General features: G+C 54.5%; 6 protein-coding genes across 6 annotated transcripts; 3 read left to right on the top strand and 3 right to left on the bottom strand.

Annotated features, from left to right (window-relative positions):
• Nucleotides 1-675: 675 nt before the first annotated feature.
• On the top strand, nt 676-2,379 carry NUU61_004612 (Zn(II)2Cys6 transcription factor; the record flags this gene model as incomplete). Its single annotated transcript, XM_056655194.1, has 1 exon — nt 676-2,379. The coding sequence occupies one exon, from the start codon at nt 676-678 to the stop codon at nt 2,377-2,379; it is 1,704 nt and encodes a 567-aa protein (XP_056513221.1).
• Nucleotides 2,380-2,949: 570 nt separating this feature from the next.
• NUU61_004611 (uncharacterized protein) lies at nt 2,950-3,981 on the bottom strand (the record flags this gene model as incomplete). The annotated part of the gene is made up of 1 exon (XM_056655193.1): nt 2,950-3,981. One exon carries the CDS (start codon nt 3,979-3,981, stop codon nt 2,950-2,952), a length of 1,032 nt encoding a protein of 343 aa, XP_056513220.1.
• A 1,396-nt stretch (nt 3,982-5,377) lies between these two features.
• NUU61_004610 (uncharacterized protein) lies at nt 5,378-7,029 on the top strand (the record flags this gene model as incomplete). Its single annotated transcript, XM_056655192.1, has 3 exons — nt 5,378-5,433; nt 5,597-6,376; nt 6,474-7,029. 3 exons carry the CDS (start codon nt 5,378-5,380, stop codon nt 7,027-7,029), a joined length of 1,392 nt encoding a protein of 463 aa, XP_056513219.1.
• Nucleotides 7,030-7,333: 304 nt separating this feature from the next.
• Nucleotides 7,334-10,564, bottom strand: NUU61_004609 (TBC domain-containing protein; the record flags this gene model as incomplete). The annotated part of the gene is made up of 1 exon (XM_056655191.1): nt 7,334-10,564. The coding sequence occupies one exon, from the start codon at nt 10,562-10,564 to the stop codon at nt 7,334-7,336; it is 3,231 nt and encodes a 1,076-aa protein (XP_056513218.1).
• Nucleotides 10,565-11,073: 509 nt separating this feature from the next.
• NUU61_004608 (SDR family NAD(P)-dependent oxidoreductase) lies at nt 11,074-12,266 on the top strand (the record flags this gene model as incomplete). The annotated part of the gene is made up of 4 exons (XM_056655190.1): nt 11,074-11,198; nt 11,301-11,332; nt 11,392-11,722; nt 11,810-12,266. The coding sequence occupies 4 exons, from the start codon at nt 11,074-11,076 to the stop codon at nt 12,264-12,266; spliced, it is 945 nt and encodes a 314-aa protein (XP_056513217.1).
• A 673-nt stretch (nt 12,267-12,939) lies between these two features.
• On the bottom strand, nt 12,940-15,843 carry NUU61_004607 (DENN (AEX-3) domain protein; the record flags this gene model as incomplete). Its single annotated transcript, XM_056655189.1, has 3 exons — nt 12,940-14,289; nt 14,350-15,369; nt 15,463-15,843. 3 exons carry the CDS (start codon nt 15,841-15,843, stop codon nt 12,940-12,942), a joined length of 2,751 nt encoding a protein of 916 aa, XP_056513216.1.
• Nucleotides 15,844-18,314: the final 2,471 nt, after the last annotated feature.

Genomic DNA, 18,314 nt, shown 5'->3' with positions numbered 1-18,314 from the left:
AGTTGCTCTCTTCTGCGCCCAAGTTCAAAAGTACAGTCTCAAATCATCGTCGGCTTTTATATTTATGTCAATTCCATAGTGGTGGTAGATCTAGCCCTAGAAGGAGGTATTTCAGGTATTTTGGTATTTCTTGGAGATGGGACGAACCCTCTCAAGGACGGCGGAGAATCTTGGAATGCCAAAGAATGATTATGAATCATGTCCGACGTATTTATGCGAATTCTTGTGACGATCCCCTTTGCATCGGCATATGAACCATTCTATTTTATGTGTAGCAAAGTCTCCAGTTCTTTGAGTGATGTCGATCTAATACTCCTGGTATATCAGTCCGGTTCGCACCCAATCCCAAATCAATATGCTGAATGTCCCCTCAGTCAGAAATAAACCATCCATGGACAATCGCAAGGTACTTTTGCTCCGACTCGAGTATCTTCCAGGGGCAACCCAGCCGTGTTCCCCTCAACGGTGCCACAATGGACTGGTACGACGTAATACCTGCTCCTCCAGCCATTTGACCGCGGCAGCACAAGTACTCCACAGTACTCGGTCATCGAATTACCGGATCTTCAACGGCCATCCGCAACGGCCTTTTCATCCTTCACCCACTCTTCCCCAACTGTTTCCCGTCTGTCACCTCCTCGCGCTCTCCCCGTCCATGCGCTTGGAGCCATCGCCATGACCGAACCGCAGGTCCCGACCGATGCTGCGGGCACCAAACCCGCAGGTCCCTCACTTTTGGCCTGCCTCTTGTGTCGTCACAAGCATCTGAAATGCGATGGCCAAACGCCCACGTGCGGCCGCTGCGCCCTGACCAACTCCGATTGCCAGTACACCAAGTCACGGCGAGGCTACAAGGGCCCGTCGAAGAAGCGCCGCGCCAATCCCGATTCCCCAGACCTGCAGCCGGTCGACCCCGCCGCCATGCTCGATGTCCCCGTGGATTGGAGTCTACAGCCCGGATTCGCCTATGTACCGACAATACCACTGCTCTCTTCTGGGAGTGGTAGCCCCGCGATGACCGATATGCCTGCGACAATGGTGCCCTCGGTGCGCCAAGTCAATGGACCTCCGACCCCCGACTCCTCATCCTCCCTCGGCAGCGACAACTACCTTCTTGATATCTATTACACTTATTTCCACTCGGCCCATCCCATTCTGCCACCCATCCGGTTTCTCTATCGCACCCCTTTCCCGGCCTACCTCGAGCAAGTCATGAAATTTGTCGGCTCCCATTTCACGCCGGCCGCCTCGAGTGAAGTATACCGTCCTACGGTGGTCGCGCTGGTCCAAAGCCAAGAACCCACAGTTGAAAAAGTCCAGGCACTGCTTCTGTTAGCGATTGTACTCCACTCGCGCAATGAGCGCGCCGAGGCGGGCGAGTGTCTGGCTGCTGGCGTGGACCTGGCATTCGAGCTCGGTTTGCACCAGGTCAGCTACGCCGAAATCGCCAGCGGCGGCGATCCGATCCGTGCAGAGTGTCTGCGGCGCACGTGGTGGGAGCTGTTCATCGTTGAAGGCATGCTGACGGCCCTCGGCGTTCAGCGCGTATACCGCACCAATCTGCTCCCACACGAGGTCCCGCTTCCCTGCGAGGAACGCATTTACCAGGATGGGCTGGCTCCACCGCCACCGCCGACCATTCTCCAGTTCGATGAGCGCGTCTTCGCAGATGAAGAACGCGACTTTTCTTCGTACTGCTATCGGATTGAGGCCGTGCGGATCCTGGCTCGCGTGGTGGCATTGCAGGACATGGTCGAAGGCCAGCAGGACCAGGTCGAATCCATTGATGCACGCATTGCCAGTTGGTTCCACCACCTACCCGAGTCCAAGGCAGAGCTCCTGCGCCCGGACGGTTCCGTAGACGAGATCATGTTCCAGGCGACCATGATTGTGAATGGCGCCGCCATCTACCTGAACTTTCCGCGCTCCGATCTCCTTTCGTCCCCGGCGGTTGCCTCGGAGGTTATCTGTGGTCACCACGGCCCTATCAGTGTGCCGGCTTTCTCCCATCACGCCCACGCCATGAAGGCGGTTAAAGCGGCCAGCGAACTGTCATCACTCGCTGCCATGCGCCTGCCTGTCGTGAAGCACACACCCTTCTTCATCTGTGCGCTGACGCTCAGCTCGATCGTGCAGCTGGCTGCATGCTCCGTTAAGGCGGGCCAAATGCCCGACCCGAGCCGTGACCGTCTCACACTAACCATCGGTGTCTTTCGGTCACTGGCCCGTACATGGGCCATCTCGCAGTCGATCATGCGGCAGATCAAAGCGGTTGCGCGCGATGTCATGGATCTCGGGCTGCGGCCGACTATGGATTCGCTTGCTTTTACGACGGTTCTTGATAACAACCGATTCTGGGTGCAGGAAGGACCCGGATAAGGGGCTAAGGAATATGGTGAAACCTTATCTAATCGAACCTTTCCGGCTACATGGTTTGCAGTATACTCTATGCGTGAGATCAGCACTCACCCCCTATCGTGTCTGGGGCGCCGAGGACCGGTTGTCGATACTCCGCTCCAGGTCACCGCGATCTTCTGCTACCATCAGATACCCTATGGGTGAATTTGTGACAAGACCATGGCCTCGTCCCCCTGGGTGCAGCTTCCCGCCTTTTGCCGTGAGGTTTATCGCTCCGCACTGTGGCTCCCCCATCAATAAAGGGCGGCTAAAGGGCCTCGAGCTCCAAGGTGCATTTTTCTGGACAGATAGAACGGGGAATAGAATGGCAGTCTCAATCGACATCAACCAGAGCACTGTAGACCTAACAGTCGTGTGGGGTCTTTATTTATTTTATTTTCTTTTTCAAGTCGATCAGGCAGGGGTTTAGCAAGTATGAATAGCGAAGGCATCGAATGAAAACAAAGGGATGTATTGATAACCCTGCGGAGCACAAGTCAGGATTTAGAAGTAGATACAGATAATTCGATAGATCATCTCGTGTGCTTTTCCTCACGCATAATCCGGCGAGTAGATGCGCGCCTTGTAGAATTCGGCATCATCCCAGCCGAGGCTGTCCTTGGGCTTGTCTGCACGCGCATTCTCACTGAACGAGACATAGTGGCCCATGTCGGAGCCCTTGGAGGACTGCACCCAGACATACTCGCCAGAAGAATGACGCACGAGCGACTTGAGCTTGCCCTTATCCGTGAGCTCCTTGAACTTGCGGGTCGAGGTGTTGAACTCATAGGCGGCACTGGTATGGGTCAGCAGCAGCACGCCAGGCTGGTGGTAGTCGGGCTGGAGGTCATGGCCGTTGCGGGTGCCCTTGTACGGGGGCAGCGAGATGGGATCACGGACGCGGACGAGTCTCGTGTCCTGGCCACGGCCCTTAACCCGGAACTGGTGCAGATAGTCACGGCCAAGCGCCCAGAGAAAACCCTTGTCGGGGTCGTTGTTGCCCTGCGGATCCCAGAGGACAGCGTGCGCAAAGTCGACGTCGTAGGATTCGACGGTGCGATAGTTCTTAAAGTCGTCGATGCTGGAGGCCAGCGGCGGCGCGTACAGAGTCAGCTTGCCGGGAGTAGAGCTGGCCGAGACGAGCGCGCCGACATAGGGGATGCGCTCGAGGGCATGCGGGTTGTCGCCGGGGGTAGCCTGCCAGATCAGATCGTGCAGCCCCGTACGGCGCTTGGAGGAGATGTCCACGATGCCGACTTTGCCGCCGGACGCGGCGACCAGCGCGATTAGGCCGCGCTGGGCTGTCTTGCGGATTCGCACGTCCGACAGGTCATTCCACGGCTTTTTCACCCACGGGAAGGTGGCGTCGGCCGTGAACTGCCATGTCACAGCGTCCGAGTCCCATTTCTGTGCATTGCGCGGGAACACGCGCACCGTTCGGGAGTGCTGGTCAGTCACGACGACGTGGTAGCCATCAGCCCGGGATTCGAGTGCTTCCACAGCATTAGGCACAGAATTGGGGAGGGCATTAGCTCCCCAGAAGGCGAGAGATGCCGTCAGGAGATATGCAAGCTTGGAGATCATGGCGGAAAAGAGGATGGATTGTTAGAAGCCGGAGCGATTGGAGTTATGGGGTTTTGTCTGGCCATGGCTCCTTTTATATCCGCGCAGGTTGCATCCATCTCAGTGAACACGGGCAGTGCTGCTGCCAAGCAGCGAATACGATGAAGGCGTCGTGAAGTGGGCACTGCGCACGCGACATGTAGCCCTTGTGGGGAAGGACAGAAGACTAGCGGAGGGGCCGCAGGCGATGATCTTGTCATTTGCGGGTTGATGGCCCGCAGTTCGTATTGAGCAAAAGCCATGGGGAAAAGATACATCGAGGGGACACAGCAACTTCAGCCTGCTATCACTGGGTCCGCTTTTTCAGGGCCGGCAGATAGATACTCGCAAATCCCGCATCAGAGAATCAGCAGTAGCAGAATTGGCGTTTCTCCCCCAAACATCAGTTCTGACCTGTTCAAGGTTGATCACCATTGGCTGACAGAACAAGCGTCGGGGATGTGTCGTGCATTGTTTCGCCGTAAAATGTGGAAGAGCGGTTCCTTGAAGTGGCTTCGAGAGCTTGTATGCCTTTATGTCGTTGAACTCGTCTTTCCACCTAACCTTTTGCTTCTTCAGCATGACTATCGGTGGTAGAAACCACTCTGGCCATTCCATTTTGACCCAAGGACAAAGAGCAATAACTGGTCGGATAAGCGTAAGAAATCGGGGTTCTTCGAGATATAAGCGATACACCGTGCGTAGTGAAGCCATGCTAAAAATCTTACTAGGGGATACTCAGTGTTATCTAGGAGATCCTGATCAGAATCATCCATCGTTAAGGGTGTGAACCACCGAGGTATTAATACGCAGAAATATCCAACCTGTAGTTTTCAGTGCCATTTAGGGTTAACTCCAAGACTTACATAGCCGCCGATTTATAGGTTATATACTATATGCGGAGATCTCGGCACGTATACGAGGCAAAATGCCAGATACTCCAGACAGCAGCATGTGTCGGCATAAATTTTTCTAGAGGAAATTACCAGTACAAGATCCTTCTGGAAGCTTGTAAGGTGTAACATGAGCCGATTCAGATTGGGGCTCGACTGTGCATCGAGTGGAGCTGAAGGCATCCGTTGTAAATTCTACCAAGCATGATGCTAACATATATCAGCCCGAGGACTAGCGTAAAGGATCCGATTTATTCTGCCAGTTGTGAACCAACTAACATATCAATTGAAATAATAAAAGACGTTGGGTAAATAGGGAAGAGAGAAAAATATTACACTCGGATGCTGCCGTGCAGCGATATGGAGCTATCTCGGCCATCTCGCCGAACCCTGACTCGCACACCACAGGGCATCTCCCCTCATAAATGTAGATTGTAGACGAATGTATAGGACCAAGGAATAGTTGCAGACAATTAGCAGACAGAATGAATACCTGTATCTTCGCCCATCAAACATGGAACACGTACTCGCGTGCCTCGATGTCCATCGGAGGCTCCGTATACTTCGGTGGAGCAAACGTCCAACGAACTATCGCCGATTAGCCATCTTTTTCTTTTTTTTTTTTTTTCTTTCTCTCTTCCCTCTTATCTGAATTCACATCCAGGGGAATCCAATTCAAACAATGCCCCCACATCCAGCTCTAGTACCGTGGAAGCGTCGACAGGAGTCCTCACGATCAAAAATAACGGCGCAACCAACAACATCCACCCACTCCCAGATGGAGTCTCAACGCCCAGCGGGACTCAATTCCCACCAAACCTCAACCTAGTCACCTGGGACAGTCATACTGACCCAGAGAACCTGCAGAACTGGCCGCGACGCAAGAAGCTGACCCGGTCCGCGGCGCCGCTGGCCGTGATTTTCAGCATCTCCTTCGCATCCAGCATCCTCGGCACCTCGTCGAGCGTCACAGCACACGAGTACGGGGTATCTGCGGAGGTAATGAGTCTTGGAGTGGCACTATTCGTAGCCGGGTTCCCGGTAGGCCCGCTGGCGCTGGCGCACGTGGCGACGATCTTAGTATGTCGATTCCTGGCAGACATGCTGGGCAGCGGCGGGCTGGCGGTGGAATCGGGGATTCTAGCCGACATCTTTGTCCCGATCACGCGCGGCGTCGCCGTCGGCATGTCGGCCACCATCATGAACTTCGGCAGCATCATCGGCCCCATCGCTGGCGCGTACCTCGTTGCCCGCTACGGCTGGAGTTGGACCGCGTGGGTAACGTTGATTCTGTGTGGTGCTGTCGGCCTGCTCTGCGTCGCACTCCTGCGCGAGTCTTCACATAACCGGATCCTGATGCGCCGCGCGGCACGCCTCCGCCGCGAGACGGGCAATCCGGCGCTGCGGGCTCGCGCCGAGATGGGCTTCGCTGGACCCGCGCGTTTTGCTGCGCAAGTACTGCACCAAGCCCGTGCGCATGTTCTGTCAAGAGCCGATCCTGATCGTCATGATCCTGGTCTACGGCTAGCTGTACCTGTCGTACCAATTGTTCCCGCGGGCGTTCCAGAACCGCGGCTGAAGTAAGCCTACGGCGATACTGCCGTTCATTGCCGTTGGACTGGGCGTGCTCACGGCGCTGGGCCTATTCTCGCTCTTCACGATGACTTGGTACAAGCGGCGGTGGATGGCAGCGCAGAAAGCCAGCGAGGGCGAGTCGACGGCGGCGCGCATCGCCCCAGAAGATCGACTGCCGCCGATGATGCTAGGTGCAGTGCTGCTTCCGCCGGCGCTGCTATGGTTCGGATGGGCGGGCCACGCGCACTGGGCGGCGCAGGTGGTCGCATGTTATGTGATCGGGCTGGTGCTGCAGATCATCTTCATCAGCGGCATCGTGTACATTGTCGATGTGTACCTGCTCAACACGATGTCAGCTATCTCGATCCATGTGATGGTGAGAAGTGTGGTCTCCGCGACTTTCCCGCTGTTCGAGGATCCCATGTACCAGACGCTGCATATCAACTGGTCTGCCACGCTGCTGGCTCTTTTGTCGGCGGCGATCGTGATATCGCCCGTCTTGTTGAGAATCTACGGGTCTCGCATTCGGAGCTGGAGTCGGTTTTTCGTCGGTGGCATATAGAAACAGAGTCATAGATGAAAAGAAAGAACATAGATCGCATTCAAGAAACGCCCCCAACGACAGAAGTTGTATCTAATATCGATGCCACTCAATCGCAAGAAGCGAGGGGTATCTCAAGGGCGGGAGTGCAAGTGTATAAGATGGACTGAGTGTCAATATCGGACGCCGCAGGGGATATCCACAAAAGAAACGGAACCAGAAACTCCTTGCCCAATGCTCGTGTCATGTCGGTATCGTGTTGAGATCGATTTGTGAATAAAGAGTGAGGGCGCCTGCAAAAAAAAAAAAAAAAAAAAAAAAGAAACTAGCTTCTGCTGCCGCTCAAGTCGCGCATTTTCTGCACGGCGGCGGCTCGGCGAGAAACAACATCCCCCCGGCGCACCACATTGCGCAGCGCCTCGCTGGCTTGAATCAGACCATCGATGCTAATAGCATGGTTGGTCATTTGGTGGTTGATATACGTGTAAAGTGCTGCCGGGGTGTCGCATGTCGTGAGCAGCTGCTGCTCGTTGAGTTTGAGAAGTGCCAAAGCCACTTGAAAAAGGAACGTGCTGCCCCCTCCACCACCAGAGGTGAGATCCTCAGTTTGAGAGGGTTTGTCACTCCCATCCTTGGTACTGGAGGCAGAAGAAGCAGTTGCTCCGGACCCGGCAGTCACTGCGCTGGTGACATTGAGACACAGCACCACATCCCATACGCGATACAGGGCCTCAGCAGAGAGACAATCGGTAAACACAGAGAGGAACCATTGGAAAGTAAGGGCCTCCAGCTCAATACCCAAGTCCTCCAGATGAGCTGAGAGTTTGGGAAGAAGCTCCGAGATGTATTGTCGCAACACTACCTGGTCAGCGCGGGACGCCAGCAGGCCATGGTCATAGTAATGCTCAGGCAAAATGATTTCAATCATCGAAGTCAAAATCCAGAATGCATCCTCGGCAGTCGGCATGATCAAGAGGAGAGACGCTGCAATCAAATTCATGCCCTGGCAGTAGCCCACCTCGGAATTGCGGCGCGAGTATGCGAGGAGCACTTCTCGGAGCTTGGCCACACCGGGCCCCTTGCGGAAGAAGACATTGTCAGTGAGGGTGCGACGAATATCCATGTCGATTTGCGCAATGACCGAGTCGTCGGGTTCTGGCCCGCCGACGCCACGCACAAGGTCATCGTAATAACCAGGAATTCGCATCGCAGATGCGCCGCTACATTCCGACCAGACCTTGGCGCGGAGAGCAACAGGGATGCCACCGAGGACGAGCGTCCGGAATTCCCGCCATTTGGCACGGCCAACCTTGCCTTTATTTCCCAGGCCGGCTATTCCAACGACCTCGCCGTCAGTCAGAGATGCCTCGGGTGTATCCACAGTGGTCAAGGTCCTATCAGAGGACGCCGCAGCCGCCGCTTCGCCTTCCTTTCGGCGCTCAGCTCGCACCTTGCGAAGGAATTCGTTCCATCTCACAGTGCGATCGCGCTGCAGCACATCATGGAGCTCAGTGAGTTGCTCCAGTAGCAATTTAACTGGCTCCGTCTCGGCGACGGTGACCCGAGCGGCTGTGGCAGCAAGTTCATCTGATGTTACGCTCGCGAACTCGGGGCGGTCAGCGGTAATTGCGGACGTGGACGCCGAAGGTTGCGCGCTAGAAGTGATAGACACCGGCCCGCCTTTATCGCCAGAGACAGATGAGCTCTGCGGCCGACTATCTCCAGCAGTTGTCAAAGAGACGATCGGCCCCGCCGAAGGCGTATGAGACAGCAGCTCAGTCGGACGGGATGGCATCCGTAGGTAGTCCTGCCAGCGACGTAGTCCAATAGCCCCGCTGTCAGGATCCTCGGGGGAGCCGGGAGGGGAGCGTTGGGTCCCAGGAGTTTGCACAGGCGTAGAGGCTTCATGATAATCTTCGGCGTCGGAGGCGTCGCTGCGAAGACTGCCAAGAGTCTCGGCGATGTTTAAACGGTTGTTGGTACCTTTCAGGGAATTGGCTTCCCTCTGTCGCTTCTTGCGGCGTTGGTCGTAGATAAATCCAAACCGGTCGGTGAGTAATTCACCCGGCTGGGAGTTGTTATAGGTATGCGTGAGAGTTGGAGGCCTGGACTCCATAGGCAAAATAGCATCCATCTCCACAGGTCCAAGATTTGTCGTGTTCCGATCTGCATTTTCTGATGATCCACCCTGGGAAACACTGGCAGCCGGGTTCCTCCTCGCGCTCGGAGTGTTGGTCTTGACTGTGCCACTGGATCCACTGGTGGAACGTCCGGGAGGTGCAGGAGTACTGGTATTGTTGTTGATTCGCTTCAGGGCGGCTACCGCAGACATCCCACCCTTGGGAACGCTGGGCAGATTAGATGTGGCGCTCTTATCCTTATCCTTATTTGGGGTCTCAGAGGGTGTTGCGTTGCGACTGGTCTCGGAATCGCTGCCATCTTTAGATGCTTGAGAGCTGCCCGCGAATAGCTTAACGGTCCAGGAGCCGAGGGAGCGGGAGGATTTACGGGAATGAACGCTTGCGTCGTCCCCGTTTGTGGATGAGCTAACGAGCCGTTTTCCTGTGCCATCGCCCCCCGTAGGACCACCGGGAGGCTGGAACAACTGCTCATCGAGAGCCTTGCGCCGCGTAGAGGGGTTGCTGGGCGCTCGAACGCGCTCGGTTCCTTCCTCCTCAATCTCCCCCATATCACTTATAACACTGCTGGCACGACTGGTTTTTAGACTTGCATTGGTCGAACCAAAAATGTATTCTTGCCAGCCACGTATGGAGCTTTGTCGTTTGCGATTGTTGCTGGACTCAGTGTTGGGCTGGGCACGAATCGTAGCCTGGAAATCCGTCGAGGTCTCAGGATCCTGGGACCCCACCACGTCCGTCATAGCTTGGGACATCAGTCCATTCAGACCTGAAGTTTGGCCAGCTGGATCACCGCTGTGGCTACTCTCTGCATCGGAGTTGCGGTCTTCCGGTGGGTTTTCAAGTTGATACAGCCGGCGCTCAATGTCTTGGCTGGATACAGACACTTCCCGAAGCATCCTTTTCAGTTCTCGTTCCCTCGCATCGGCACGCTGTCGCAGAGCCGAAAACTCCGAATCTCGTTGCGCCAGGTCATGCGCAAATTGCCGCACCATCTTCGTAGCCCCCGTGGTAGTAATCAGTCGCTCGATATGTGCGTCATCGGCCAAATGCAGGGCACCGGGGATATCGTGCGTTGGAACCGAATCATCGAAAAGGGCTGCCCGGCCAGAGTTATGTGACACTCCAGTTGTCAGCCTGGCCAAGGTGGCTTTTTGCCCACGACCAAGATCATTCGAGCCCGGCCCCTCCCCTTCCCCGCTCGTCGTCAGCACATTTGTCATGCCACGAGTCAGAGTGGACGAGCGATCGGGCGGCGAAAGGGATGGAAACGAGGTCAAATCCGTGGTGTTGTTGGACGAAGAGGAGTGACGTTTCTGGGGTTTGGCACGGACAATCCTACCCTTGTGGCTCCTGCTCGATGCCGACGATGCTTGGGACGAGGATCGTCGCTGGGGGTGCGAGTCGGACTCCGCCATGGCTCAGCGACTGGTAAATGGCGTAGACTTCGGAACGAGGGGCTATGGACTTCATGAATGCTTGCTGCACAGGCGTTGGGAGGATCGAACGGTGATTGTTTTCCTGTCAAGCTCGGAGCTCTATCCGTCGCGGGTCCTTGGCGATACTAGTCGATCCGCAGGGATGATCGGTGGATCTGAGGAATGAAGGGGAGATCGCGATTTCCGCGCCGGGATTGATCCTCTCTCTCCCGATCGCGATCTCTGGGCTTGCGAGGAGCCAAGACCGATAGCAGCGTACAACGCGAGTTGCAGCGTGGAATTGGCCCGGTCGCACATGACGTGAGAAAGTCACGTGACCTAATGTGTCAGCTATATTTGCACGTGATCTGGGCCTCGGCTCTCTGCATTAGCCGACGCAGTGGGGAAGCTGCGGTATATAGTCAATTGCTCCAATGCTCTGTTTCTGACCTCGACGATTTGGAACCATCTCGAGGTGGACGCTTTAATTGGGATAGCTATATACCATCATGTCTGCAGCAGCAAAACAACGTTTGCAAGCACTCAGCCAGCAGCTGGTTGAGGGCATCCCCGACGAGGGCACATTTGAGGACATCCCGAAGATTCGCCATATTGCCTCGGATTCGACAGGGCCGTAAGTGAGCCATTAGCAAAAGTCCATGTTGCTCTTAACTGAATTTTTGTTGGACATTAATGTCAAAATTTCAGAGTCCACAACTAACCACTGCAATCCCAGCCGGATCAAGGATAAGGTGGTTATCGTGACCGGTATATCTCTCGGCATGTCATTTTGCTCTATTGGAACAATCAAGTTAATAAAAGTCCAGGTGCCAACTCGCCCAACGGGATCGGTCGTGCCAGCGCCCACCAATTCGCTCACAATGGCGCCAAGGCGGTCTACATCTGCGATTACAGCGACTCCCACCTTGCCACGCACAAGCGTGAGATCGAGTCACTCTACCCAGGCGTGGATGTGCATGTCCGACAGTTTGACGTGGCCGACGAGAAGGCTGTGACAGAGGTTATCGACGACGCACTGGCCAAGTATGGCCGCCTCGACATCTTCTTTGCCAACGCCGGCATTGTGGGCCAACCCAAGATGTTTACGGACATTGACGGCGATGGATTCATGAAGACGATGCGAACAAATGCCCTCGGGTGAGTAGTCAGTTTTGAATATAAAATCCACACAAGAACACGCGGAACAGAAGAGTGGAACACTAGTCTGATGACTTTATCCAACAGAGTCTTCCTGGCAGCCAAGCACGCCGCACCAGCCATGAAAGTGACCTCCGCCTCGAAACCATACCCAAGCGGCTCAATCATCTGCACCGCCTCCGTCGCCGGGCTCCGCTCCAACGCCGGCTCAACCGACTATTCGGCGTCCAAGGCGGCAGTGGTCTCCATCGCACAGACATGTTCATTCCAGCTCGTCGGCACCGGCATCCGCATCAACGCCATCTGCCCGGGCCTGATCGAGACCGGCATGACCCAGACGGTCTTCGATCGAGCCCGGGCGCACGGCACGCAGCGGAAGATCGGGCAGCTTAACCCGCTGCAGCGCGGAGCCGTTGCCGACGAGGTGGCGCGCGTGGCGTTGTTCCTGGGGAGCGACGAGAGTAGTTATGTCAATGGCCAGGCGTGGGCTGTTTGTGGTGGGTTGAGTGCGGGCCACCCCGTTGTGCCGGGGAAGCTGGCGTGATTCTTGTCTCTGGTTGTGATCTTATTCTGCATTATAGCATGTGCATAGTCCTTGGTCAGGCATATAGCTATTGAACATTCTCGGCCATTGTAAGATGCTATGGTATGCCTTCTTCTGAAGCGCCTACGTCACTCAGCCCTACGAAGTCATGAGATGGTTCAAGTGCACGCAGATATCATTTTTGAATGTAAGTGATTGAGCTCCAAGTAGTTCCTGGATCGATCCGAACCAAGGACTGTAGATAAATAGTAAATGCACAATTTTGGTGCAGACGGTAAATTCAAGTAGAGCTCTCGTCCCCATGCCTCCAAGTCTCGAGGCATGAGAGCAAACCAAATCTCTACCATCCCAGACACAGCAAAAGAATTTTCAGAACAAGGTCAAATGAAAGAAGACAGAAAGATGGTCAGATGGATATAAGGGAGCATCAAAGTAATCGACACGAATCGAAGAACGACTACGCCAGACAACCAAAACGTGTGCGCGTCAGGCCACAGCACCAGTCAAGAAGCAAAGAAGAAAAAGAGAAAGGACCACGCCCGGCAATTAAAAAGAAAAATGAAACAATGAAAGGACAGGATAACAAGTATGTATATATAAGAGAGAACAAAAAAAAAATGGCAAACAAGATCGTCTTAGTCAAGCGTTGCATCATCTAAATCGATGGAGCAAACTACGAGATCACAAGCGCGGTAGTGGGCCGCATGAGATCCTCGCTGGCCTGCTTGGACAGAGTGCCCGTCTCAGTCCGCTGGTCGTCCAGACCCTCGGTCTCGTGGGAGTGCTCGTCGTCGTGCTCCACGATGCGGGTCGGGATTTCGCTGGGGGCGTACTGCTGGCTCGTCCGCTCCGGGAAGGTCGAGTTGCTGACCATGGACATAGATGTGCTGGAGCGGTTGTGCACCAGATCCGGTGTAGGCGGGAGGCTCGAGCCCCGGTTGTCCGGGTGCAGCGAGTTGTTGTCGGACTCGCTCATCTCGCTAGTGGCGCGGGTCGAGCGGCCCTCCGGGCCCTCATAGTCCGAGCCGAGACGGTCGCCGTCGGCACGAGACTTGGACGAGGCCTCAGACTCCTCGTCCTCGGCGTCTTGGGCCAGGTGGAGGCCCTCGACGGCAGCAGCGCACTGCTCGCTGATGCTGCGGATGATGTCCGCGATAGCATCGGTCTTGTCCTGCAGATAGCGGTCCGCAACATCGGTGATGCTCAGACGAGCAAGGTTCTTGCGATCCTTGCCGAGGTTCAGCAAATGCTGCTCCAGCTCGGGGTTCATGTCATTTACCAAAGACTTGCTGGAACTGGTCTCCTTGCTCAACTCCTTCGAAGCTTCCACACCAGTCTCGCGAGACTCCTCGGGGACATTCTCGTAGCCCTGTTCAACGATTTCAGCAATCTCCGACGAGCTACCGATGGAGCGAACAATGTGCTCCATGTGGTGACTTTGGCCATTGATGAGGCTCCGCAGGTGCAACACCACACGCTGGGTCTCATCTCGCTGGCCAGCAAGCGTCGCGTTAGTGTGCTGGAGGGCAGAAATCTCCTTCTGGTTGCGCTTGCGCTCCCGCTCCAGCTCCTCTGCGATCTCCTGCTGCAGGACGAGAGCCTCGAGGGCATCGTCGCGCTGCTTCTCAGTGCCAGACAGGCGCAGAGTAAGACGGGCCACGTCGTCCTTCTGCTGGTCGATGAGACCGGTGAGACGGCGGTTCTCCCGCTTGTGGTTCTCAATCTTGACCTTGAGCTCCGAAGTTTCCTTGGTGAGTTGCTCAGCAAACGCCTGGAACTTGAGAAACTGCTGCTTCCAGGTCTCGAGCTCCTCGACCAGGAAGTTGTTGCGCTTGGTGACCTTGCTGAGCTCGGTGTCCATGCGGCCCTTGAGGTTGATAAAGTCCTGCCAGGCCTCCATGGCATCGCGCGAGTATTGATTGCGCTCGCGGACGATCTCGTTGAGATGACGCATCGAGACCTTGGTCATCAATGGCTTTTTGACGGAACCACCGAAGATGGCCTTAACACCGGTGTTGCGGCCCTATAGACGGGGTACGTTAGCTGCTGTGCGTAAGGCTCAAACATGTTGGAACAAACTTACCAGCTTTTCGCACACATGGTCCATGACACCCATCACCGAGTCCTGGTTCCACCACGTAGGGTGCTGGATACTCTCCACCTCACCTCGCATGACAATGATCTGGCCAGCCGGGATCAGCTTGCCGCCAGCGTAAGCCGAGCGAAGGTGCGTGGGCACACCCGAGGGCGAGACATCGCCATTCAAGGACTGGGTCAAACGGTTAATGAACTTGGTGCGTTGACCCTGGGACAGAACGTTGGGCGGGCTCGAGGTCAAAACGAAGTTGCGGTCCAGATCCACCACCAGTGCATCGGTGGGGGCGTTGAACAGGGTCCGGCACTCGGCCGTCACACCCAGGATGTAAGGGCCGGGTTCCTGCACAAGCTCCTTGACGTGTCGGGCGTGCACAACAGGCACATACAGACCACTCCATTCGTAGACGCGAACGCAGTAGCGGATCGTTTCGGCGGCCACGGTCAGCATGGCCGGGTAGTGGCTGACGAAAATGATACGGCGAGTTGGCGACACAGCCGCCTCAACCACGCCCACAATATTTGGGATCGACAAGCAAGTGAACAATGGCCACATGGAGAAATTCTGGAAGCCGGTCGGCGATGAGGGGAATTGGTAGCAGAGGGCGTAGTCCTTCATGTCGATGCGGACCAAGTCATTGAGACGCGGTGCCGGGAAGCTCAGAATCCGCGAAACTTCCTCTGCGTGGAACAGGTTGGTGGCCTTGTTCCAGTGGATCCACATGCCACGGAGATAGTCACCCAGTAGGTCGTAGAGGGGGTACCGGGAAAGGAAACTGAGGCAGTAGGGGATCCAGTAGGTCTCATCGGGGTTGTCGTAGAAGTCCGGCTCCGTCTTCTTGCGCAGCTCGCGGATGGTCTCCGCACGCTTCTCGTCGGCACGGGACCAAACGCGCAGCGCGATTCCGTACAAGGTGTGAGAAGAGTCCTGCTGCAACACGAATGCGTGGTGTGCACAGTGAGGCTGGCTCTTGCCAGTGCAAATCTCCACGTCGTGGGGGAAGCATGCCTAGATGGGAGTCAGTGATCTCTTCCTCGCTGAAGGTAATTCAAGTTGACGTTTAAATTTTTTTTCTTTCTTCGTTCTCTCTTTTCAACTTACTCTCATGGCTGAGTGCAGGGCTCGGGCAATCTCGTTGTCCTGCTCTAACCGAGGGCTGCTTCCCAGTATCTCGGGCAGCCAGAATTGGCCGACCGCACCCTTCATATGGCCAATCTTGCCCTGGGCCGGGGGCGGAGCCTTGACCCATTGTGAAGGCTCTCGCCCAACACCACAGACCATGTAAGCATGGGTGAGAGTTTTCGGGGTCCGCTGAGCGGGCTTGAGATTGAGGGTGGACGGGATGGGTTGGGTGATGCGGGAGTGCAGCGACGACGTGCGACTGGGGACGACCAGCGAATTTTCCCCCTCGCCGCGAGTCGTGGGCCGATCCCGGGTGGATGGCCGGACAAAAGAAGCGTGATCACGAAGAGATGGACCCATGGTGGTTGAGACCGAGTCGGGGTCGATAATCGATCACGGGTCCTCAATTGGCGACTTCGACACAAGAGGCACTGCCTTGAGTGCAGGAAAAGGAAAGTATATACCCTCTCAAGGAAAGACAGGACAATGGATGGGCAAAGAGAGTGAGGGCCGGGCGAGACTCCAATTTTACTCAGAAGACTCGGTGAGCAGACACCGGGCCATGCATATATGCAGGGAAGATCAAGGTGAAAAATAGAAAAAATACGAAAAACATAAAAATAAAAGAAACCAGTCAGGATACAGTCCACTTCTCAAGAAGGAGGACCCAAAGGAAAGATGAAGAGAGAGAGAGGATGGAAGAAGAGAAGAAAAGAATAGGAGAAAGCGAAGCTTGCCGGAAGCTAAGGCTCAAAGGGGGCCCGGTTTGGGGGGAACCACAGTGATGCTCCACTCTCATTTTACTGTAAAAGGAGAATTTCGGAGAATTGGAAATATTACACATCCGTTGACTTCAGGGGATGTGTTTTTTTGGTTTCATGTTGGATCGTCAATTCGAGGGAATTCTGATTCGATTTCATTCTCTTTTGCATCTACTGGACTTGTGGCTATTCCATACATCCCATCCATGGACATCTATGGAATACAGTATGGGATACGGTATGGACAAACCCTGACCCATCTGCATGTCAATACATGAACCTTATACTCTGTGATTGATTCGACTCGACACATCGCCGTTTCAGAATTTCTGACCGATACGGCTTGTGCAACTGTCTTGGTTGTGCTATGTGCATATCCATGGACGTGCATTACATACTTCGACAGTATCCAGCATGTACGTGAGGGACAATGGACATTGTGACAAATTCTCGGTAGCCCTAAGAGCCAACATTATCAATCACACTTTTTCGTTCTCTCTCTCTCTCTCTCTCTTTTTTTTCTTTTCTTTTTCTTGAGAGAGATAATAAAAATAAAAGAAAAAGAATGGGGCTGTCCATAGTCACCTCCACGCCGATCTGGTGACTGGGATCCCTTGACCAGCAATGCCGATCTCTGTGGCCATTCGATGAATAGAAATATTTCTGATTTCAGATATTTACTGGGCAGTACGGATAAATATTATGGATATTCTATGTATATGATAGGAATATGATATTATATCCACGGATTATCTGCACAGAATGACGCCTCACAGAACCATGGCCCCTTCCCGCCCCCCCCCCAATCTCACGAACATCTTGAGTGGTGGAGACCCCTGGCGTCCGAACAAAAGACCCACAACTTGTGCTCGCGTCGAAGATTTGGGTTCGAGCAGCTTCGATTGAGTCTTTTTCTTGTTTCTGGTGTGTCTGAACCCCTGAACGCTCAACATATAAAGGGACCTGGGCTGATTTTCTTGTTCTATGTATACTATATTCCTGGCATCTTATAGTTATACTAGTAAGGTGGAGATATGGCCGTAGAAATCATGACTCCCCCCCATTTTCACGCAATTCCATGGGTCTTAGAAAGGAATGCATCGACGGAGATCGGATTCCTGCCGGACCAACCACCGCATTAGTGTTGGCGTCGCCAACCTTGTCTCCAATGGGTTCTGTCATTCGCGCGTGGTTGAGAAATGAGGGTCCTTCCCCCCCCCCCTACGCCAAATAGCTTGAAAGGAGGTTTTTGACGGCCCCGGGCGAGAGAAAATACAAAAACATAAATAGCGGATCTGGCATCCGGGCCAGGGATCGTGGGAGACAAAAAAAGAGATTGAATATCCACCGCGGCACATGGGATATCCGCATGGACACCGGAGTCCTCCGAACAGGTGCAAAATACTGTACTTCCTGTACAGTATATATGTAGGTGTAGGTGCACATACTGTAGCAGTGCATGTAACCGATTCAATAGATCCAAAGACCCAAAGATGCAAATATGCAGGGCCACCGGAATGCCCATCTCGAGCTCGAACCTGTCCTACATGAGAACACAGACAACAGACGCATGGGATCAGAGCACAACTTACAGCTTGTAACCGTCAGAAAAAAAAAAAAAAAAAACGGGTTCCTGGAACTAATCTGCTTCCGGCCCTACACTGTGTCGATCGCATTTCCCCATCCGCCCAGTGTTTCGCCTGGGTGGACGCGACCCACTGTCCAGCTCTCTCTTTTTCTCTCTCCTCGGCCGGGTACGCACAAGGCTGGTCCCTCGGTACCTGATAGTTTGGTGGCAATTCCCCTCTGATGGGCAATACTCTGTACTTGCTGATCATGTATCAACCCACCCAGTGCCCTTGCAAGGTTCTGGGGCCTCGGACCCAGCTCCGGGCCCGATCGGATCTGGCGGTTCCTGCTCGATCTCGGTTGTTCTCTTGTATATGAGAGATATAATGTTGGATCGAGTATGAGTAGATCGAAGTGTAGAAAGAAATGTGATTTAGCTCTGTTGATTGAGTTGGGAGGGAAGAGGGAAAAAGCAGAAGTGGGTTGGAACCGAAACACCCA

Source organism: Penicillium alfredii (assembly GCF_028826965.1).
Source record: "Penicillium alfredii strain IBT 34128 chromosome Unknown utg000005l_segment0_segment0, whole genome shotgun sequence".
NCBI lineage: Eukaryota > Fungi > Ascomycota > Eurotiomycetes > Eurotiales > Aspergillaceae > Penicillium > Penicillium alfredii.
The sequence above is the reverse complement of the archived record's forward strand: the minus strand, read 5'-3'. Positions and strand labels throughout refer to the sequence as shown.